Source organism: Falco punctatus, assembly GCF_963210335.1.
Source record: "Falco punctatus genome assembly, chromosome: 11".
Taxonomy (NCBI): Eukaryota; Metazoa; Chordata; class Aves; order Falconiformes; family Falconidae; genus Falco; species Falco punctatus.
The window spans coordinates 27,025,967-27,049,517 of record NC_137591.1 but is presented as its reverse complement, the minus strand read 5'-3'; the positions used below and the strand labels follow the sequence as shown (position 1 = coordinate 27,049,517).

At 40.7% G+C, this 23,551-nt stretch overlaps 1 protein-coding gene across 1 annotated transcript in view; it reads left to right on the top strand.

Moving 5' to 3' along the window:
• The window catches only part of DNM3 (dynamin 3), a 192,520-nt gene that overhangs the window by 41,310 nt on the left and 127,659 nt on the right, over window positions 1–23,551 (top strand). The window contains exons 7-14 of the mRNA XM_080407327.1: window positions 708–850; window positions 4,017–4,152; window positions 6,473–6,540; window positions 8,044–8,182; window positions 10,072–10,158; window positions 12,162–12,232; window positions 15,855–15,903; window positions 17,543–17,572. Of these exons, the coding sequence (XP_080263453.1) occupies window positions 708–850; window positions 4,017–4,152; window positions 6,473–6,540; window positions 8,044–8,182; window positions 10,072–10,158; window positions 12,162–12,232; window positions 15,855–15,903; window positions 17,543–17,572 (723 nt within the window). The remainder of the gene's footprint in view (window positions 1–707; window positions 851–4,016; window positions 4,153–6,472; window positions 6,541–8,043; window positions 8,183–10,071; window positions 10,159–12,161; window positions 12,233–15,854; window positions 15,904–17,542; window positions 17,573–23,551) is intronic.

Genomic DNA, 23,551 nt, shown 5'->3' with positions numbered 1-23,551 from the left:
TTTATTTTCCAGTACTTCTAGGTATGTTTTTGGAAATAAAAATTGATAGTCTTAAGTGGTAAAACATTTTTCAGCCAAAAATTGAGTGTTTAGAAAACAAAGTTCTGTAATCGTGAATGTGAGGGCAAAATCTCTTCCCTTTAGTGTGCTTTGTACAAGGGAACAGGAATCATGTGTAGGAGATTTTTTCCCAACGGTGGGAGAGCGCAAAGTAGGTGCTCTGTATGTCTACACTTCTCTCCATCTCTGTTCTCAAGGGGCTGTGGATGCTCAGAATCTCTTCCTTGTCCCACATCGCCTTGTGGCTGTAAGGTAAAGGAGTTGTCATGCTGAACAAGTATATAGAGAACTGGGGAAAACACCCTGAGGAAAACCAGGGAGTGGTAGTGTCAGTGCTGGGTGATGAGAGGTCATTTCAAATTACATATGTAATATGCATAATATTTTTGTGTAACTAAACAAGTATGTAGTAACAGAGCTCAGTGAGTGAGAGGATGAAGGATTTTTTCAAGCTTCCTTATGATGTGTATGCAAAAGGGATATTGTATTGTTCTTTAACAGTCTCCATTGCTTCAAAGATCAAAAGGAACTACACTGGTAATCTAGTACAGGTCATGGCTTCATATGCTTGGCAGTCAGAAGGAAATGGTTTTGCTCCTGCTTTCATCTTTATTAACAGTATAAAAGGACTTTTATTTGCTTTTTAGCAACTTACCAATCATATTCGGGATACCCTGCCAGCCTTCAGAAGCAAACTCCAGAGCCAGCTGCTTTCTATAGAACATGAAGTAGAGGTATACAAAAACTTCAGACCAGAAGATCCAACCAGAAAAACAAAAGCCCTGTTGCAGTGAGTGCCTAGTCTTTTGTCTGCTTTTCCACTTTGTTTAGGTTTGTTGGGTTTGGGATGTTTTTTTTTCTGATTGGTTTAAATTTAAAGATTAGGATACAATTAAGGATTCTATATGCAAACTCCAAAGAATTCTGTGCTTGATGTTCCAAAACACTTTATTTACTTCACAATTTCAGCAGAGTTTTCCCTAAATTAATTTTAGTAATCCTAGAAAAGAGAGAAAGCAGAACAGGAAAACATGGGCAACATAGATGATCAAGGTAGGAACCTGCTTCTGACTGTAGAGATGCATTCTTCAGCCTGCCAGAAAGATGATGTCAAGCAAGTGACGGAGATTGTGTTAGAAGTGTAAGATGAGGAGTCTGAAAGGAGAATAGGGGATGCTTTTTTTCCCATACAAAAACTTGCCTCTCCAAAAGAAGTGAGGATCACAAGATCAAAATTAATCATAGATGGTAGTCCTTCATGTGATGTGCACCTAAGCCACCAAGCTGTTTGCTGCAGGAGCTGATACTAAAAATTTGTATGCTTTCAGAAAGTAGCTAGGCAAATTCTTGGGATGGGGAAGACATTTAAGGTTAGTATGTACAAAGACAAATTCCTGCTGTATGGAATCCATGAACAGCAATGTGTTGAGGCCAAGAGAGTATTCTGGAGAGGTATTACTGTGTACTTGCTCTTTTCTCCTAGGCACTTACTGTTGGTGACTGTCGTGATATGGCTTTTATTCCACTGTACTGACATGGCAGATGTTGACCCTTTTGGGCTCAAGGAGTCATGGATTGAATACTGTTGTTGTCAGAGGAATTGCAATGATTTCTGGAGCTACATTATTGTCATAAGTCCTAAAGTAGAAAGCTTTTTTCACTGCTGAAGTCACTGTCCAGTTTGTCTCATCCACAAAATAAGTCTGTCTGAGACTTTGATAACACTATTTTGAAGTGATGGAACAGAGATGACTGTTTATTGGACTTTAGATCAAGTGAAAGTGGAATCAGAGCCCTTTCTTTATAGTGATTTTAGTTTTAAGGAAAAAGAGCAGTGCCGACATTTCAAGTTGAAGCCCAGTTAGCATCTGCTGCTTTGCTTCATGCAACTTCCTCACTTTGTCTGTTTCCAGGGATGCGTGATACTCAGTATTGCGTACCTTTTCACCTGAAAGGTCTACCATTTTCTCTCTCTCTTTCTCTTTTCCCCCCTCCCCCCCCCCCTTTTTAATTATAGCCCTCTGCAGCCACTTTTTCTATTAATATGCAATTAAAATTTGTTTCAAAGAAGGGGAAGCATCTAAAGGAAGAAAAAGAGAGATGTGGAATGTACTTTCTCTCTTATATGACTATTTTCACATTCCTGCTCTGATTTCAAAGGTTTTCAGCCTTTTTTCGTTCTCTGGGATAGATGGTAATAACACTGGACTGTGAAAATATGTACATTTTGGGCAGGATTCATTCTCTCATTAGAAGTCTGGAATTCAGAAGAGAAAATCGTCACCTGAATTAATGACTCTTTCTTGAGGCAGCTGAAGACTGATTTATTTCTTGGTTTTGTAACACCTGTGTCTGAAAGAGTACACATAAGTCTGTCCCTCATGACTTGACTAAAGATATTTTGGTTAAAATAAAAACAGAGGGACATACTCTTTGACTCTTCCATGACAGTACCACACAGGAGGGTTTTTTCACTCTGTATTTCGTGACTTAACTGCTAGAAACACATGTGAAGTGTTATGAATTGTTAGGTGTTGCTGGTATCTTGTGCTTGTTCTACTATTATAACATGTTCTAAAGGAAAAAGAATTTAATTCCATTTCAGCCTAGGTCATCCTACTTGCTACTTCTCTGCATAGTTTTTTGTAATTCCTTTGTTCTAAGTGGGTGCTATAGGAGAAATTGACTTTTTTTGTCAGTAAAAATTCTCTTGCTTTCCCTTTGTCTTTTGGAGTGTGGAAAGTAATGTAACTAGAACCCTTTTCTCCGATTCTTGACAACAAGTTCCATAATGCGTGTAAGAAAAAAAAATATCTGCCTCACCTCACCCCATAGATGATCTTAAGTTTCTGCAGTCCTCTTCAAAAATTAAGTCTGGGGCCCTACTCTTAGACCCTTTCTATAATTCTGTTAACCTAGCCATCATCTAAGGTTTATGTACAGTTGATATATGCAATGTTACTTTTTGGCAGAATCTGTAATTTCAAATACTTAAACTCCTGCCCTCCCCCCCCCCCCAAAAAAAAAAAAAAAAAAATTAAAAAAATGGAGCTACCCATGAATCTTGCATAACTGGAGGAATTCTCCTGTGTGTTCTTGTAAATGCTCCAGCTGCAGAAGTCTAAGCACAACCAAGCTGGAGCTTGTGGTACTGACAGTTGCCACATTGACGTGCACTGCATCTTGGGCTAGCTTTTTGGCACAGGAAAGTAAGTTCCTTAGCAACCTCTTCCAAATTTTTCAACACTGGATCAGCTTAGTGCCTTGATTCACATCATACTATTGGACTGTATCTTTTGGAAAGATGTTAGAAAGATCAAAGGGTCATTGTGGAGAAGTCAACTCTCTGCAAATGGTACCTTTTGCCATAAGATTGAAGATTTTTCCTTGTGGTGGTCTGTCCTATTGATCTCTGCAGCTTCTGGAATAGAATCTAAATATGGATGTGCTTTTCTATTAAAGTACAGTAAGTATTGTAACTTAAACTTTTATTTGCTCAATCCTGCTAAAAAGACTTATCACTTTTTCTTGTCCTATAAATAAAAAATTAAAGATTTATGTAATGAATAATGGTAGCATTTACAATCTTGTGATCATTAATAAACATGAATGTGGCCTGGTACCCTGCTGTATTTGTAGCTGACTTTAATATACAGTTTAATAAAAAAGTATTTTTTCTAGAATACATTTATGAAGAGAGAAAATAACATACTAAGCTGTGTCATGTGAGAGAGTAGGGGTGCAGGGGGGTGTATGTAGATATGGGGTTTATGGATTGGCAGCTTGACTGAATGAATTGTTACAGTCACTTATCAATTTCTAAATATGTTTTAATAGGCACTGGTAGTCACATAGTACTGAAATAAGATTTGGTAGTTGACATGCTTAAATGGTTGTTTGTGTGTTTTTTTGTTTGGTTTTTTTTTTCCTCCCCCCGTCCCCCTTTTGAAATTTAGGATGGTACAACAGTTTTCAGTGGACTTTGAAAAAAGAATCGAAGGATCAGGAGATCAGGTTGATACACTAGAACTTTCAGGAGGTGCCAAAATCAATCGTATTTTCCATGAACGTTTTCCTTTTGAACTAGTGAAGGTATTTATCCATCTTCTTGGTGTGCTTTGTGTTTTATTTATGTATTCTTATGTTCATACTGATAGTAGTAAAGCCAAGATAAGGTCTGACTGGAAGAACATACTCTTAACTGTGGAAAAAATTACATGAAGTTATAATTGAGACATCTGGCTTCATTTCATTTTGAATACTGACACATTCCTATATTCTGAAATATAGGAATTAAAATATAATTATACTTCCAGGTCTTACTATTTTCCATGCTTTTTAATTGTTTTGTCACAAATGGCATCTTCCTTCTGGTTAGATGGGGCAGGCAAAACCACAGTTGGTGAATTAAGTTGTTGTGTTCAAGTAGCTATTATCTATTAAAATTAGTTATGGAAAATAGCTGTTTTCTGCGTTTTCTGCTTCCTGTATTCAGTGCATTAAATCAAAGCCAGCTTTCAGCCCTATGCTTTCATAGTGGGAGGTGGAGCAGAAGCAAATTTGGTGTTTTGAGATAACATTTCTCCTTTTGATACATCTCTTCTTGCTTACCCATTCTTTGGGTAACAGTCCCAATGGGGTGTTAGGTAATGAAATCTGGTTTCCTACACTGTGTTCACAGAATGACAGCATGGTCAGGGTTGGAAGGCACCTCTGGAGACCATCTAGTCAACCCCCCACTAAAGCAGGGTCTTCTCCAGCAGGTTGTACAGAGTCACATCCAGGCAGGTTTGAGTGTCTCCAGAGAAGGAGACCCCATGGCTTCTCTGGGCAGCCAGTGCCATGGCTCCGTCACCCTCAAGGTGAAGTTCTTCCTCTTATTCCTCTTATTCAGTTTGTGCCCATTGCCCCTTGTCCTGTCGCTGGGCACCAGTGAACAGAGCCTTGCCTCGTCCTCTTGGCACTCGCTCTTAAGATCTTTGTAGATATTGATAAGATCCCCCCTCAGCCTCCTCTTCTTGAGGCTAAACAGGCCTGGCTCCCCCAGCCTTTCCTCATACAGAAGATGCTCCACTCCCCTCATCAGCTTTGTAGCCTTTGCTGGCCCCTCTCCAGCAGTTCCCTGTCTGGAACTGGGGAGCCCAGCACTGCACGCAGCGCTCCAGGCGCGGCCTCAGCAGGGGAGAGCAGAGCAGGAGGATCATCTCCATCAACCTGCTGGCCACGCTCCTCCTCACGCACCCCAGGATCCCACAGGCCTGCCGGCCCACACAGGCACACTGCTGGCCCATGGGCAACTTGCTGCCCACCAGCACTCCCAGGCCCTTCCCCGCAGAGCTGCCTTCCAGCAGGCCAGCCCCCAGAACGTACCGGTGCATGGGGCTGCTCCCCCCCCCGGGCACGGGATCTCACACTCGCCTTGGCTGAACTTCTCTGGGTCCCTCTGCGCCCAGCTCTCCACCCTGCCCTGGTCTCGCTGAACGGCAGCGCAGCCGCCTGGTGCTCCAGCCACTCCTCCGGGTGCCGTATCCCCAGACACCCGGCTGAGGTGCCTCTGCCCCTTCATCCAGGTCATTGATAAATAAGTTGAACAAGACAGGACCCAGTGTTGACCCTGGGGAACACCACTGAATAAGTACATGAGATGTGCGTGAATGTTACATATTCTTTGATATTTTTTTTCTGTCACTGCAGTGATGTCAGCTTTCCCTCACCATCAACTTTACTGTATCTCGAGTCTCCATTTTTTTTTACACTTTTCCATAGCTTGGTTTCTACCTGTTCAACTTCCTTGACATCCCCTAACTTTCAGTTGGGTAAGAGCCATTCAGGGTTGTGGCTGGTTCCGAGGTTTCAGTGAGGTGGGTCAAGTAGCAGCAGTCCAACAAAACAGATGACAGTTGGGCTTAGGTGATGACCCGTTTCATTTGAGACAACACGTAACTTACTGTTCAGCCAGCTGGCTTTCAAGAAAATGAAAGAAAAGCTTTATAAATTAAAAACTGAGGTCACTCCTTTCTTAAATTTGGTTGAAAAACAGTAGGATGGGAAGGGGAGGATAAATAGACCATAATCACAGAAGTTGCGCCACTTTAGGAAACCAGGCTTAAAAAAACCAAAAAAGTTGCAACTTCCAAATACTGTTTCTGGCTTACTCTATTGACTCTACAAAATCATTCCAGCTGTTGGTATATGTGGAATGGAAGGGTACACAGTTTTAAACAGTCCTTACTGCTGCCTGTATCCTTAGTGTTGAAATGTTCTAAAATACTTATGCTTTGTTTAGTGTAATTAGAAATGAATATTTTGCCAGTTGAATTTGCCTGTCTTCCAGTTATATTGGGAGAGGTAATATTTGGTGTTTTATTAAAACCTTCACCTAATATGATCTCATATACTTTTGTTCCTTTAGATGGAATTCAATGAGAAGGAACTGCGGAGAGAAATAAGTTATGCCATCAAGAACATACATGGTATCAGGCAAGTGTTCCCGTGTTTTCAAGCCCAGTCACATGACAGACTGGTGTGCTCTTTTTATGCTGTGGACACGCTGGCTGTTGACTGCTAGACCATGTTACTAATGCACTGCTCTCAGCAGCTGACTATTGTGTTGTTTTTTTTTTTTTTCTTCCATTCCTTTACACTTCTGTGGAAAGAGTTTTTCAGGTCGCTATTTTGGGCCAAACAGTTGGTTTGCCCAAAGAGGTTTAATTTACCTGGAAATGCTGGAAAATTATTTTTCAGAGAAAATCAATGACTTTTTTTCTGGTAGTGTCTGCAGTTCTGTTAAACCTGTATTCCTAAAAAGTCATAAGTTTTAGAAAGAAAACTTGTGTCTTGATATGGGAAAAAGACTTTCAGCTTGTATTGTAGCAGACTTTTTGTACTATCTTACTCTCCTTTATTCTCAACCGTTTTGTGACATGACAGATATACAAGCAAGCTGGCTGAGGTTTCACCTTGTGGATATCTCTGCAGTATATTATTCGGTTTGGGAAGAGGATGTATTTGGGATTTGGAATGACCTAATTATTTCACTTTGGAATGATCAGTTTATTTTGGAGGGACACCTTATCGCATGCATACCCGTTTTTTGTTCTTTTGACAGTGGAACAGATTCCAAAAATCTTGGGTGGTTCTTCTGTGTTTGGGTGTTTTTTTTGTTTTGTTTTGTAGGGATCCCCCATCCATATCCTCCTACCCACTTGTGAGTATGTAGTATCTTTTGAAAGCATTGCTTACTGGCTTTGTTGTCCTTAGTGTTTTGGAATATGTTCTTTGTGTTACTTATACAGTAAATTCTCAAATGGTTGACTGTAGTAGCCGTGGTGCGGTATGTGAACTTTTCTGGCCTTATTGAAGGGTCTTGATGAGCAATTTTAAGTAGTGAACTGATAGATTTGGGCATGTTTTTATAGTTTGCTTTTTTTTAATATAATTTATCTACCAAGATAGACCTTTGCAAGGAGTGTTTGAAAGAGAAGTAAGGTCTATTTGTTTAGAAGTGGTTCTTGTGAGGAGTCTGTTACATAGGTTCATATACCCTGCAGTGACCAACTGTGAAATATGGGACTGTGAGTAACAGAAGCACATCTCCTGTTGTGAGTGAAAAATGCAGCTATAGGATTCTTACGGGTTTGCCATGCAAGTGATTGTGCATGGAGTGCTGCAGCTGCCATTCATTCCTTTGCTAAGGTTTGATGCACTGCTGAAGAGGCTTTACTGCATTATATCAGTACTCTATTTAGAGTTCTTGCAGTCATCTTCAAGGAGTAGGACATATTTCTACTTTAATATTCTTAGAATGACATATTTTTTTTAGAGAAAGGAGCAAATTTACTTCTGTGGAAGTCCGTGTAGGGTTTGTTACTACTCAACTCTAAGCCTCTGAAAATGAAAATATGAGCAATTCAAGTAAAAAAAAGAACAACTTCCTTGCATAATGTTTTTGTTACTGTCTTACATATTCTTCTGTGTCCACAGAACAGGTTTGTTTACTCCAGATATGGCATTTGAAGCCATTGTTAAAAAACAAATAGTCAAGCTGAAAGGACCTTGCTTAAAAAGTGTGGACCTGGTGATGCAAGAATTAATCAATACTGTCAAGAAGTGCACTAAAAAGGTAACTTGCAGATAGGTCTGGTAATGTAAATATAATGTAATGGTATCATAGATAATACAAAGCTTGTCTTGCATTTTACAGTATTATAAGAGTTTTTTGATCTAGTCACTTGATGTACAGGGTAAGACTCTCTAAAGTAATTATGACTTCTGCAAAACAATTTAATGCTGGAAATGTTTGAGTATTTTATTCCTTTGTTTTGTGTGTGTATATATATATATATATATACACCTTATGAATGGAGTTTTTTGGAGTCAAGAGTTGCCCCCAGTTTCCTTTTCATAAACATGTTGACATTGGTACTGAAAATGGAATGTAGGCAGCAATTCCATGGATGTGTAAATCAACAAAAAAAAATACTTTTAAGTTTTCTAATGCTAATAAGTGGAAGGAACAGTGAAACTTTTCTAGAGTAAAGGCCTTAAATGTGTTCAGAGGCACCTATCAAGGAGAGAAAATTGCTTTTTCTATGTTGAAACTTTACTGGGTAGCACTGCAGTTCTTTGCAGTGTAGTAGGTCCACAACTTTTCTTCTGCTTATTGCATACACAACCCCAAAATGTCTGATCTCCAGCTGTCGAGAAGTTAGAAGTGGAAAGGTAGGAAGACTTAATCTCCCTCATATTTGTACATCCTTGTGTCAGTGTTGATGGATGAGCTTGCTACACAGAAATGTTGAACATTCAAGTGGGAAGAACTGCTGAGCATCGGTCTTCCTGATGTGAAAATCAAGATCCTGCAAGTGTAATGAATTAAGAGATAAGTTCATCAAAACTAAACATAGCATTACTATGAGTATTTGGGAGTGGTTTTCCTGAAGTGTGTGCTTGGGTTGGCATATACTCTTAGAATAAACCTCAAACTTCACACCCCCCAGCTGTGGCTAAGGAAACATGTCAGATACATTAATATGAAGCTTTTTTTTCCTCATGCTTTTCACCTTCCTTTGTAGGGAAGTTGTCATCTGTAAATACTGTGACTGGCTTGTCTGGAGCATTGACAACTAACAATTGCTGATTTTCAATTCTCTTTTCTCCTATTACTCTATGGTATTCTAGAAGATCCCATTGACTCTTGTAGACTCCTTAACTAACTGGCTACTTTTATGGAGTCACCTTCTGTTCATCTGTCTTTCCCACCATCTCAGAGTGCAGGGTACCCAAATAATAGCAAATACAGGAGCAGTTCTGGGATGTAAGCACAGGTATGCTGACATTGTTGAAAATATCCTGTCACATCCTTTGCGTTTTTCCAAATAATGCAAATTTTTTTGTACCGATGAGCAGGTAAAGGAGTTATTTCTTAAAATAGGAAAGGGTGACAGTCTTTTTGACAAAGATCATAGAGAAGTGGACTCACTGCAATATTTTGAGTGGAGTTTCCAGTGTTTTTCACTTCTTTCAAAGTTTGGAAAATATGTCAATTGAATGAATTATGCAGATTCTTTTCCAAGCGCTATTGGCCAAATTTACTTTTGTATTTTGCTGGTTTTAAGTATTGTTACTGAGATGTAAAGATATTGCCACAAGGTGGAGCCTTCAAAGAACAAGAAACTTGGAGATTATTTAAAGCACCACTCTGGAATTATGAAAGGCATGGAGAAACCTCACCCCAAGGCTGATAAACTGTGGCTCATATGTCCAGAGTGTCTTTTCCTCAATGTTCCTTGGAGCAAAACCACAGGAACCATCCAAGGGTTTAAGTCTCTCCAGTTTCTCTGGAAAATGACCATTAATAGCAAGTAAGATGTGTTTTGCAGTGTAGTTAACGTTTAGCCCAAGCATTTATAATAATTACCTACTTCCAAAGAAGAAAGCTGGAGGCTCCCCTGTTTATATTCTGCTGAAGCCTCCCTGCAGGTGTAAATTTCTGTTAATTTTGCTTTTCAGTTAGCAACATATCCAAGGTTGTGTGAGGAAACAGAAAGAATTGTTGCTGGCTACATTCGTGAAAGGGAAGAGAAGACCAAGGATCAGGTGAGAATGAATAGGAGATCTAACAGTTTGAGGAAGTGTGTGAAGGAGGAAAGTTCTTGTGTACAAAGTACAGTAAGACAATGAAAGATTTTTCTTCTTTTTTTCCTTTTTTTCTTTTTTTTTTTTTTTTTTTTGCCCCGGTAGGCTGCACATTTCAGAGGGGGAAAGAAATTGTTCCTCCACCACTGAGCTTTGACAGAAGGGACTGCAATTGTTACAGAAAATGCTAATCTGGCCTTTCAAGATTAGGATTGATGGCTTAAAGTAGCGTTGGCTTGTTCCTGTGCCACAGTGTGCCATCTTCTTAGCTGTACCACAACAGCTGTTTGTGGGAAATCAATTAATGATTAAACAAATGCACACAGAAATATCCAGCCTTTTTTCTACTTTTTTCCCTTTTTTTTTTTTTTTTAGCATACCCATCCAATGTTGTAATTGCAGTGAGGCCCACAAGCAATTGTAGTGGGACTGTTGTGGGAGTGACGAGCTTTCCTTCAAGTTGGTTTTTTTTTTTTTTTTAAATTAATTTCAGAGAAACTTGTTCAGAACATTTATCACCCAGCTAAGCACTCCCAATCTAGGAAACCTCAAAGTTTAGATTACATGTGAGAAAATCCTCTGGAAGTGGAAACAGGAATTACTGTCTAGAGAGTGCAGAGTGTGACAATAGGAATATTTGGGGAAGAAGGCAGAGCTCCTAAGTTGTTTTGGACTCCTGGCTCTCTATTCCTGTCCCTGTGTGAGCTAGGGAGCTGTACAGCATGTTCTGCTTCTTTTCCTTTAATCTGTGCTGTGAATGTAGTCTTTAAAATAATTTTTTAAAACTGTATTTTGCTAGGCTTGTTCTTGCAGGGAGTTCTAGTTAGCACACTTGGTTATTTCAAAATTTGGAAGAAGATACAATTTACTTAGAATTATTGAGTATTTTTTTAAATATTATCCCATTCTTCATTGTGTGCACATACCTGGCAACTTCCCAGAACAAAGTATAAAATACCAGCTTTCTGTAAATGCCAAGAATTGGTCAAATAGGTTATTGTCACATATTCACATCATTATTTATGCTGTTAGCAGTTATCGTTACTAAATCAAAACATTAGTGAGGATATATTCAGTGGTAAGAGCTAGACCCAAATCCTTACTATCCTTTGCTCTGAGTGAGACACCTAGTATCTTCTGGAAATTGTGAAGATTTTGGGAGTGATGCTGTGTTTGAGGAGCTGTGCAGAAATACTTTGAAGAGATTAAATGCTACCATTTGGGAGCAATAGGTTTTTTCCTTGCCTCTTGCTGATAATTGGAAGTCTGAATAGATGGGGGCAAAGGGTAGTCTCACACATGTTCAAGAAGCTGTTTAAGGGTGGGATGAGCTTTCTTTAATACCTTAGCAAGTTCTTTGCCAAGTTAGATTATCAAGTTTAAGTCATATTCCGTCTCTGGGCTATTGAAGGACTGGCAAGTGGTAAGTACACAAATCATTCATTCCGTTATTGCATTGACTAACCCACCTTTCGGGCCAGATGTGTACACCAGAATGGCTGTCTCGTACCTGTACTATATGGTTTCTGGGCCAGGGCTAACTTACCTATGACTTCTGATTTTAGATTTAAGGTTCAGGTTCCTTGCTGGCTTGGCTGGAATGCTACAAGTAGACAGAATTTTGCTTAACTTGCAAAATGTAGAGCTAGAGTCAATGTTATATGTTATTAAATTCTCTCTGGCCATGTGTGATTGATCTTGATGAAGTGAACAAGGGCCAAGATAGTGAAAAATGAGGTCTGTCAGGAAAAAAATAGGAAGAGGGAGTAGCTGTTCTGTAGTCTCAAGCACACAAACAGAAGTGGTGGGATTTAGAAAATATTGTTGCTTTTGGCTTGAACGATTGAAAACAATATTCAATAATGCAGAAGACTCAAAAGTTCTGTTCTTTTCTCCCTTCCTTTTCCTCAATCTCTCCCTCGACCTTACCCATCCTTTTTTTTCTCTCCTGTGTCCCCTAATAGGTGCTGCTGCTGATTGATATCCAGGTTTCTTACATCAACACCAACCATGAAGACTTCATTGGCTTTGCAAAGTATGTATATAGAAACTGTGATACAATGACACTGTCAATCTTGGTAGTTTGGGTTTTGTTTGTTGTTTGGGTTTTTTTTTTTTTCAACTGAGTTCAAAACACAAGTCCTGAAGTGTGACAGTGAAGATGCAAGCTGCAAAGTCCCAAACATAGAGGAGCATGTTCTTTCTCATTATACAGTGTTGAACTATGTCCTGCTTTTAGGGGATTCTTTATCCCAGTTCACAAGCTTGGTTTCACTGAAGCTGAAGCTTATGTCTTGGTCTGGAATCACATAGTTTCAGGAAGCAGCTTTGGCAAGCCGAAGCCTTCACTGTATCCATTTTAGGACCACAGAAATGTATAGTATTGGTGGTCTTTCCACATTGTTGCTAACGCATATTTTGGGAGCTGTGATTCCATGTGAAATAGTGTTGCTCAGAGTAATGGATGTCACTGAATTGTGAGTGTGCCTGCTGTTTGGCTGTAGAGAATAATAGTAGCAGAGTGCCCTGCAGGGCCTGGTATGACGTTCTCCTCACTCAATTGAAGAGGCTGTGAGAATATTCTCCAGAATGTTCTCCCTCAGCTTCCAGCAATTTGTGCCTCAGGGACTTCATACCAACACTTTGACACTAGTAAAAACATTAAACATGTCTTCACTCTTTGAAGAATAAATGTTCCTTCAGTCATATTCATGCCATATTTGCCATAATAGTGTTTGGAATCCAACAGGTTTCATCCATGTGGGATGCTGGCAACAGAGTTTGGCATCGCAGTATGTATTATGCTATGGCCTATTCACGCTGTGAAGGAAGGTCTACATCTTTGACAGCGTGCCTTGAAGGTTTAAACATGGAGTTCAGTAAGCTGAGAGGGGAGAAGGCAAAGCTGGGTACTGTTGATGTGTTTGGTTTGAGCAACTTTCTCTAGAATTGTTTGCAGGTCCTAGATATCTTTATCAGTTCTCTTGACAAATGGCAGGATGTTGTAGGAATGGTAGCTGGCCTTCCAGAGGTCAAGATAACAACCTGCCTGCTATTTACTACTTTTCATCCTTTTCTGACAGGAAAAACCCTGCTAAAAACACTCCATATATATTCGTGGCATGTGTTGTGGCCTTGGGAAGTCACATAGTCCAGCCTCCTGCTCAGAGGAGGGTCAATGCTGAGGTCAGACCAGGTTGCTCAGGGCTTTGTGCAATCAGATCTGGAAAACTTCCAAAACTGGAGATTCTGCAGCCTCTCTATGCAGCTTGCCTCTCCTCACTGTGAAAATATTTTTCTTTGTGTCAAGTTGGAACCTTCCATGTTTTATAGTCTCGGATTCTGGAGTGCCAGGTATATCTGGAGCTATTTCAGTATGTCTTTGCCTTGGAAAAATCCCCCTCATAGATGCTGCTGCTGGGGCCCATAGTTCAGTCTGTGGTCCTCGCTGCTCTGCTTTTTCTAAGGAATTGCAATGACCAAGTTCAGTTTCTTGGGGAAGCTCCTTCCTCTTTTGCCACTTGAGATCTAGAAATCCCCAGCTGCTGTGCACAGGGTATAAGCAGATAACAAGTAGCTCTTCGCTTAAGTTCACTGATAAGTTTAAGCAAGTGTTTGTGTAGGTTGAAACTGATGGGGAGTATCTTTGTTGACTTCTGCTCAACTGGAAGAGAAAACTTGCATAACTAAGAACAATTTAAACTGTAAAATATATTATGAGCTTAAAAGTAGAAAATACATATTTTAAACTATAATCATATTATTGTTATAGCAATAATGTTAGAACCAGAAAATGAAATAATTCTTGGGTAGCATATGGGCTTCTGCAGTATATAAATATCCTGGACTATAGATTCCCCAGATTCCATAGTGTTTCCTTTCTTTTGCTGAGTCTTCTAGCCAGTTGTCTCGTGTCTGCAGTGTTTTATCAGTCCAAGTCCTGTGAACCTTGTTCATAAGAATGAAAGCACAAGACACTCCAAACTACCTTGCAGCATTGCGGGGCCTAAGGCAGGCACAGTCTGATGTGATTTGACTTGAGAAGGATTTAAGAATGCCAGTGTTTAGAACAACTTTGTGTAGTTATGAAGTTGTGAAAACTTAGAATGTTAATGTTTTCGCATTTAGTGGAATGAGTTGTTAAATGTTGGGATTGGTTTTGTTTCTAGTTGGTGTAACTCAGACACAACTACATGCTTCAATCTATGTAGAGAGTAATTTGTATTTAGAACAATAAATAGAGGACCAATTGTTGGGTTATTTCTAAAAGGCATAGGTTTCTCAGTATGATGTTAGCGGTCTGATTAGCTGTCCTAAGGTGATAAAATAAAATTAAACCCCCCAAACCCCAAACGAAACAAAAAAGAATGTCAATTAGGTTTCCTAAAACCATCTCATGTGTGTTTCTCGAACAACAAATCTGAATTGGTAAGGGGTTGGTGCTGTGTTTTCTGTGTGCATGTTATGTAATCATAATTTATGCACCAAAGCTTATGCAAGTCAGACAATGCACCAGAAAGACACAGTGTTATTTGGTCAAAAGGATCTGGATGATTGAGAGCTCAGCCCAGTGAACAGGCACATGGAATAAACATCCTTGTGGATCTTCTCACAGGCAGCCTGTGGACTGCTGGTTTGACAGAGTGTGGTTCAAAGGGCAGGATCAGAATTGGGACAGGATTGAGTCTGGTGATTCAGCAATTCTTTGGAACAGCAGCTGCGCACAAAACAGTTGCAGGATTGGTCCATAGGCTGTGATCCAAGCACATATTTCTTTCTTTCTTACTCTTTCAGAGTAGTGTTTGTAGCTGACCTAATATCAATGCCTGGTGGAATGGTATAGTCTGATCCAAAAAACCCCTTCCTGTCACCAGTGGCCACTCTGGTGGTTGAGTAGCCAAAGCCTGCTCTCTGAACACTTTTCTTCCTCTTTCCAGCAATATTTTAATTTTGTGGCCTAACATTTACAAACCACCGCATAATGCAAATGCTTTTAGAATTAATGGAAACTTGCATGGTTTTGAGAAAGGAGTGTGTTTTCTTTCAGGAACTGGGATTACCAGAGTTCAAGAATTGAGCAAAGTATTTTAAACATTGTTTGATTTTAAATAAGCTCTATTCTTATGTGATTCCAGCTTTTTGAACCAGCTTTGTGACAGCTTCATCCATTGGTTATATTTACACCCTCAAAGTGCATATAAGTATTAGAATAATATCCAAAACAAACTGTCAAGGCAAAGCTATTAAGGAGCCTCCAGCAGGGGAGGATTTTGTTGTACTGCACTAAATAACAGAAAAAGCTTGCTTTTTGTCTCAGTTGAATATTTATAGAGGCTAATGTTTCCAACGTTACCCACATGAGCCGTATTTTCTCTGTGCTTTTAGTAACCTTTACCAATCCAAGTAGGATTTTGTTACAAAGGAGATGATTAGTGGGAGCTATCTGCTGTCCCTTCTGTCCTAAGCAGGCGTTCCTATACTGGAAGAAAAAGTAGTTGAAATATGCACATATATGCAATGATTTTGCTGTGTTTCTTTGTTACTCTAGCTTTCTGTGCTGGAATCAGAAGTAACTATTACTGCTAAAAATCTGTTCCTCCGGAACTGGCTCTAGTTCAAGTTTCTTCAGTATAACTCTTTTCCTCTGCTTCCCTTAGTGCCCAACAAAGAAGCAGTCAGGTTAACAAAAGTGCAGTGGGAAATCAGGTAGGCACCTAACAGAGAATGGATAATGGCATGTGCAAGTTAATCCAAGCTGTTTGGTTTTCTTGGCTGCGTTTATTTGTTTCAAGTGTCATTTACCTTTTCTGCTTCACACATACATAAAATGTGTCATCATTGCCTTGTTTTACTGAATTTTTCAGAGCCACCTGACTTTCATTGTTACCATCATTTATTGTTTAATATTTCTGCTGCTGCTTGCACCGCTGGTTAGTGTCCCCCCTCCCATGTACTGAATCTTTCATGTTATGCATCAGTATATTTTGTCATTAACTGCAAACCTGTGAATTTCAGAATCCAAAATGCTGGTGAGTACTTGCTTGTGTGTGCTTTGTCATAGTTGTTTTACTGGTTCTTATGTGTTCAAAGCTTAATAGCAGTGAAGGGACAATTCAGCAAGCAAAAGTGGATTTGCCTTTACCTCTTGTGAAAACTTTCAGTTGATGACACAAAGATGTTGATTATGTACCATAGGCTTCTCTCAAAGTAAACAAAGAATAACTGGTTGATGGTCTCAGACTAATCAGCATTTTCTCTGAGATTCGTTAATGAAACTACTTGTTTATTTTTAACACATAAGAATATGGGATTGATTTTGCAAGATGCTAAGTGCTCCTGAGCTTTGCTTCTTTCTTTGCTTTTGTGTGGGCCAGGGGTGCTCAGTACTTCACAGGATCAGTCGTCTTTTTTATGAGAGATGAAAACAATGAAAATGCTACAACTTTGAGGGCTTCTGCTCACTTAGAGGGTTTTGCAAAGTCTTAAACAGAAAGGAAATATGGAATCAGAGCATACCTTACAAGGAAATGAAAAATTCTAGTAAAAATAAGAGAATGAAATGTTGTATAAATAATTACTGGTATTGAATGTCTTCCCGATGTTTTTATGTGCAATTTGGTCAAAAAAAGCTCAGAAGGTGAAAGGTCAGGGTTTTCAAATGTGACCACTGAGTTCAGATCCCTCAGGTGATAAACCTGACATTTCAGAAAGTCTCCAATTCTGTTGTTGTTAGTGAGAGTTCTAGCATTTTTTGAAAACTTAGTCATCTTTTTGGGGATAGAAATCCAACCTCTTCCTCCTACCAAGAAACTTCTAGTTATTTCTGAGACGTTAGTTAAAATAATCAATTAACTTCTTGAATGTGATGGTCCCCCACAGCCTGACCAGCATGAGTGGCATTTTTGATGTAATATATAGTCTGGACTAAAATGAAAAAAGTCGAAAGGTCTAAACACTGAAATGGCTTCAAAGACTAGTGTCTCCCCTCTGAGGAGAGATTTCCTTCTTGTCTAGCTGTGCTGGAACATGTGTCAAACACAACAACCGTCATCACTTTGGAGTGTCCTATAAAAGGAAAATCAACCAACTATTTGACTCTTCAAAAATACACAGATAACATGAATGATTTTTTTAATTAAGTGAATGTTCTCTCTAAAGAACTGGAGAAAAAGCTTGGCATTTTAAATTAGTTGTTAAAACTTAATTACTTTTGGTATAAAGGACTTTGCTGAACCTTTTATTTTAAAGATAATAAAGAGATGTTTATAAGTTAATTGTTTGGAGTTGAAAAGAATGAGAAAGTGTTTCTGAAATAAAACTTCATTTTTGCAATTTGCTATTTCAGGGAACCAATCTACCGCCTTCAAGGCAAATTGTACGAGCTAAGTTCTGTAAGCTTTATTGTTGCTTTTTCATTTAGCTTCTCAGAGGGCAAAGTTTGTCTCTAACTCATTGGTTTGTGAAATACTTGCTACTAAACTATTTAATGTTAAACTGTCTTGTCTGTAACACTTCCTCAACAAAGTATAATTGCAGTTCATCACTTAACTGCTACTAACCTGCTGTTACAAGTATGAACTAGTATAACTTAAAATGTTGTAGAAAACTTTGAGTAAAATTAATATTTTTATAATTTACTGAGTTTCTCAAACTAAAATGACTAATTGGTTTATTCTGTTGGTTTATTTTATTATATAACTGGAAAGCAGTTTTTATCTGATGTGAGTGCCTCTATTCATAGTAAACCTCTTTTTGAAAGGTGGGCAAATAAGTTTCTGGTAACCGAAAGGAAGCATTAGCTCTTGCGTAAATGAACATGCTGTGTATGGGTACAGGTACTGTTCTTGGTATTTTGTTTATGTAAAGAATTACTTCTGGTAGAAAATTTAAAGCCTTTTTAGCATTCTTTTCATAGCACCAGGAGGATCAATGTATCATGGACAGAGTCTTTTTCTAACCCTTCCACCTCATGAGTAAATAAATACGTGAATGCCTTTAATATTACTAATTAGAATTAATTGTCTAAACAGCGGTTAATTTTATAACAAGTTACTCCTGGTTCAGTGATGGTTAGGTGTAAGTAGTAAAACTCTGTATCATGTACATTCTTTGATAATATCTATGATGAAAACATATACATTTTTCCAGTTTGTTGCCATACCATCGAATTCTTCAGTAATCATTTCAAGCAAACTTATACTAAACATACCTTGAATAAAGGAAAAAGGTCTAGGCAGCACTGATTCTAACAGCAGTTGAATTGAATCCCTCGGGAGGTGAAGATCATTAAGTTTTCCCAAAATAGTGGGATGCTCATTTGCAGTCTGTTGCTTTTCTTTTTTGTAGCGTGCTTTGAACTGGAATGATGCAGATAACTATTAACTATGTCTGTGTATCTCAGAAGCAAGATGAATGCAATGATATTGCATTTTTGAAAGAAGTGTAATGCCAATTCCTCTTAACATGTTTTTGCTTCTTTTTCCTCTACTACTAATTTATCCTCTCACGCTTAATCTTTGGCCTTTTTTGTTTGTCTTTTCTTTGCTACTGCCTGAGGTTTTGACCTGACTCCACAAAGTTTCTTTTTAAGCCACAGGTTAGTCTGTCTTCTAATTTGCTTGAAATAATCAGTGTAATGCTTGGTTTTACACAGCACACTAGCAAGATCTGGTTCCTGAAAGCTGACCCACTCTTAACTGTTGTGTATTTTGTGCGTTGAGATTTGTTTTGGTGACTAAAATTTAGTGTTGAAAGCTCTCCTTGATGATAAAGCTTCGAAGATGAAGGTGTCATTGCTCCATGTGCCCAACTGATACTCTGTGTGTGAGAATGCAAGATACTCAAATTATAGAGGATTATATGTAATGTACGTGAAATTCTCTTTTGTGTTTTGCTCCTGTGGCAAAATCTGCTGTGGTGCTTGAAGGAGCCCCTGTAATTAGAGGTGGGGCTTAGTCTGAACTATGAGTTTCAAGTCACTGTCCAAGTGATTTGGAGGTTTGGGTCTGAAGGCTTTGTTTGACCTGCCTCTTCTACAATCTTACGCCAGCCATCTGATTCACTTGTTATGGACACAAGTAGCATTCAGACCCCATCAGCTGGCCTGAACTATAGTGCTAATAAGTAACTTTTTCCCTAGTAACCTATTATTTCTTTTTTCTTTTTAATCTTGCTTTGTAGCATACTTTGCTGCTTCTTCAGATATACTTAAATCCTGTTACCTTGCATGAGCCAGAAAAAAATGTTTCCATTTCTAGCTACTTGCTTAAAAAATAATTCTATAAACATGTGCCCTAGTCAGCAAGGTGGTGATGAAAAATCATGACAAGGCTGTGCTGTTAGAAATGGCAGTGTTTCTGTAGAAGAGGGGGCACCTGTGGACAACCACATAATGCTAAATTTTGAAATATCCTTGAATGAGACATGCTGCTGTTGAATCTTATCAAGATTCAACCTTATCAAGAACTTAGCAAGCTGAACCTTATCAAGACTAGAGAAGTATTGCTGTTCTAAATGGCCATTAACTATACTTATTTTTTAGGTTAAGATTCCTTCATGATTGACTTGATCACCTCAACCTTTGTTTAACTACATGTGGAAACATGTTTCAATTTTTCACTCGGAGTGCTTTATTTCAGTAAAGACTAAATTTTTCTTTATATTAGATGTGTTTAGGACTTAGGCCACTGTTATTGTGTCTTAGTTATGTGATATATTGTGCAGTGATTTTTTTGGGGAAGCAATGTCACAAGATCTTGGTTGTGTCCAATATCAGAACAGATCTGATCACTTTATGCTCTGACATTTGGCAAATTGCAGTGAAACAGTGTATTAGGTTTCCCTTCTAACCTGTCGTTCCTTTTTAGCCTCCGTAGTGCAAGAATCTTCATAACTGAACCCAAAGACCCAATAGCTTGTAAGGATGCCTCACAGATTAGATTTTGCAATTTTTATTCGGTCAGTATGCTTACTATTTGTTAACACATGTCGTTATGACAGCAATTAGAAGATAGAGTAGTGCTGGGTGTTGTGTGTTCAAAATTATTTCAATGGAGTTATGTAACTCAACTTTAACAGAGAGTTATGTTAACTTAATACTGCTGGGGTAACTTGATAAATATTATATAACTTCACAAATATTGTTGTGAAGGCAGCCAGTCTCATGATTTTCACACTGTATTTCTGTCTGCCCAGAAATACATTTCACTGATCTCTCACTGATCCTGAAATCGTCTTTCAAACCCTTCTTTTGAAGAAATAGAACACCTTCTGATTGTCTAATGTATTTCTTTTACAAATACCTTATTTGATGTAATGGAGTAAGTCATGCAGCAATACATAAAATGTACTTACTGTGTCAAATTCTGCTTTCCTGTTTATCTGTGAAGTGGCGAAGAATAAGAACAACAGCTATGATTTGGGGTTTGTGCAGCTGAACTATCAGAAAATGACTTCCTTCTGGCTTGTTCACGTTCATTCATACCCTCTAAGTTTCATTTTTCAGACACCCAGATTAGGTATCAGGACCCTGAAGGAAGGAACTGTGTCATCTCTTGTTCATCCTGTACATGGAGTCCAGCTACCGGTCAGAATATTATCTTCACTAGCTTCTGGCAATGCCCACATTTTTCACCTTCCTGAAGTTCATAACTCATGTCACTAATATCCGGTTTGCAGATACTGACATTTAGGAATATGATAGAAAATATTGAAATGGATCTCTTAAATCCAACCCAACCAGAAAATGAACTAGTGAAAACAATAGTCATAGAATCTTGTAGGTTGGAAAAGATCTGTTAATCCTGGACTGCCAAGTCCATCACTAACCCATGTCCCTGAGAACTGCATCTATGTGTTTTTTAAAACATCCCCAGGGTGATTCTACCCCCTCCCTGGGACGCCTGTTCCAGTACTTGACCACCTTTTCACCAAATAATTTGTTCCTAATATCCAGTCTAAACCTTCCCTGTTTTCTTCTTGTCCTGTTGCTTGTTACCTGGGAGAAGAGACTGATCTTACCTGGCTACACCCTCCTGTCAGGCAGCTGTAGGGAGCGATCAGGCTCCCCCGAGCCCCCTCCTCTCTAGGCTGACACCCCCCCCCCCCCCCGGCTCCCCCAGCCACCCCCCCCGCCTGGTGCCCCATCCCCCACACATCCCCTCCCCCTGCCCGTCCCTGGACACGCTCCAGCCCCTCCGTGTCCCAAGGGGCCCAAACCTGCACCCAGGGCTCGAGGGGCGGCCCCAGCAGTGCCCAGCACAGGGGACAGTCACTGCCCCGGCCCTGCTGGCCACACTGTTTCTGACACAAGCCAGGGTGCTGTCGGCCTCCTTGGCCACCCGGGCACACCGCTGGCCCGTGCCCAGCCGGCTGCCAGCCCCCCCGGCCCTTCCCAGCCCCCTGCCCCAGCCCGCAGCTGCCGGGGGCTGGTGTGACCCGCGGGCAGGGCCCGGCGCTCAGCCCTGGGGACCCTCACACCACCGGCCTCGGCCCCTCGGCCTGCCCAGCCCCCCGCAGAGCCCCCCGCCCCGCAGGCCAGCGCTGCCCCAGCTGGGTGTCCCCTGCACACCCCCGGAGGGAGCGCTCGGTCCCCTCGCCCAGACTGTCGGTAACGGCGTTACCCGGGGCCGGCCCCACACGGAGCCCTGGGGACACGGCCTGTGCCCGCGCCAGGGGACGTGGCTCCATCCCGCACCGCGCCGGGCTCGGCCGGCCGGGCTTTGGCCCCGCAGAGTGACCCGGCCCGGGGCAGCCGGTGCCTCCGGAGGGGCTGTGGGGGGGACGGCGCCATCCGCAGCCTCCCCCTCACCCACCGGGCAGGGCACCTGTCACAGGAGGGACCAGGTCAGCCAGGCAGGACCTGCCTCTTGTCACCCCCCTGGCTGGGCCCGATCCCCGGCTGTCCCGCACGGCCGTGTGATGGCACTCGGGGGATCTGCTCCGTAACCTGGCCCGGCACCCAGGCCAGGCTGGCGGCCTGCGGCTCCCCTCATCCTCCTTCCCACCCTTCCTGCAGGCGGGTGTCACACCGCCTGACCCCCAGCCTGCCGGGACCTCCCAGTTTGCCAGGGCTGCTGGGAAAGGATGGAGAGCGGCTGGGCGAGCTCCTCCGCCAGCTCCCTCAGCATCCTCTGGTGACATCTCACTCCCCTCTGACCCCAGCGCTGGCACTGAGTGCTTTGGAAGTGTAGCTTTTTGTAGTTGACAAAATGTGTCTGGGAAATGGGAACAGTTCAATGAAAAGAATATGAGGCTTAGCACACAAAGCTCGTCTTCTCTCTCTTGATGTCCTGTGGAATTGCTTCCAAGTATTTTGGATAATTATGATCTGTTGTAGTGTCCAGGATGTTTTCGAGAATGCAGTACCCTCTTTTCCCGGAGGGATATAGATGAACAGGTCTTGAAATCCGCGTATGAAAAGTACGTGCCCAAGATACTGCTATAGCTTGGTGCCCTGCTCTTCATGCAGTGTTGTGTGGGAATGACAGCTGGATCTAATCTTCAGCACATAGGATTTTTGAGGAAACAACTGGCAAATTCCTTCCTTTACAAGACAGTGACCAATGTTTGTATTAGCAAGTCAGCTTGCTTCTGCCCACACCCAGCGATGCTTATGTATCTATGGGGAGATGTGTTGGACCGGAGCAAGGCAGTCTTTTGGAGCTATGCAGTTAATGTAGTTCTTACATTTAGAATTATTAAAAGCTTCATTAGTTCTTAAATGGCTTGTATAGTTTAGATATTAAAATCTTGACTTGGTCTGTCTGAGACCTCTACCACAAATGCATTCTTGTTGAACTGAGAGAATTCGTCTTGTTAACATGCCACAAAGCCTATGGCAGCGATGAGGGAAAGCACTGAATGGAATAAGGAGGGAGTGCTACGTGCCTTTAAATGCTCATTGTAAGGTTCTTGAACATACTATTCAGGTTTGCTTCTAGAAACCTCTTTATCCCCACTGTGACATGTGCCTTCAAATCTTTTACCCTCTCTAAGATGTGTGTCCAAACCAGTTTCCCGTAGAGTGCTGGCCCAGCTGCCCGGGGTTCCCCTCTGTGGGTATGTGCTTTATGGGGAGCACCACAACATTTTCAGTTGCAGGCAGCATGGTCCGACAGCAGCCTCTCTTATAGCCTCTTATTTCAGTTTCTTTCTAACATGGGAATAACCATCTCTGCACCTTTGCTGCCAGGTATTTAGTCTGCAGTACAGTCATAGTTCACCTTGTTGTGGAGCTAGGTTCAAGTGGCTGGGGAGCCTTAATTTCCTGGATTCTTCCTAAAATTTCTTTCATTTACATTTGTGGTGTTCAGCACAGAAAAAAAAAAAAGAAATTAGCTTGGTTCCACAGCTT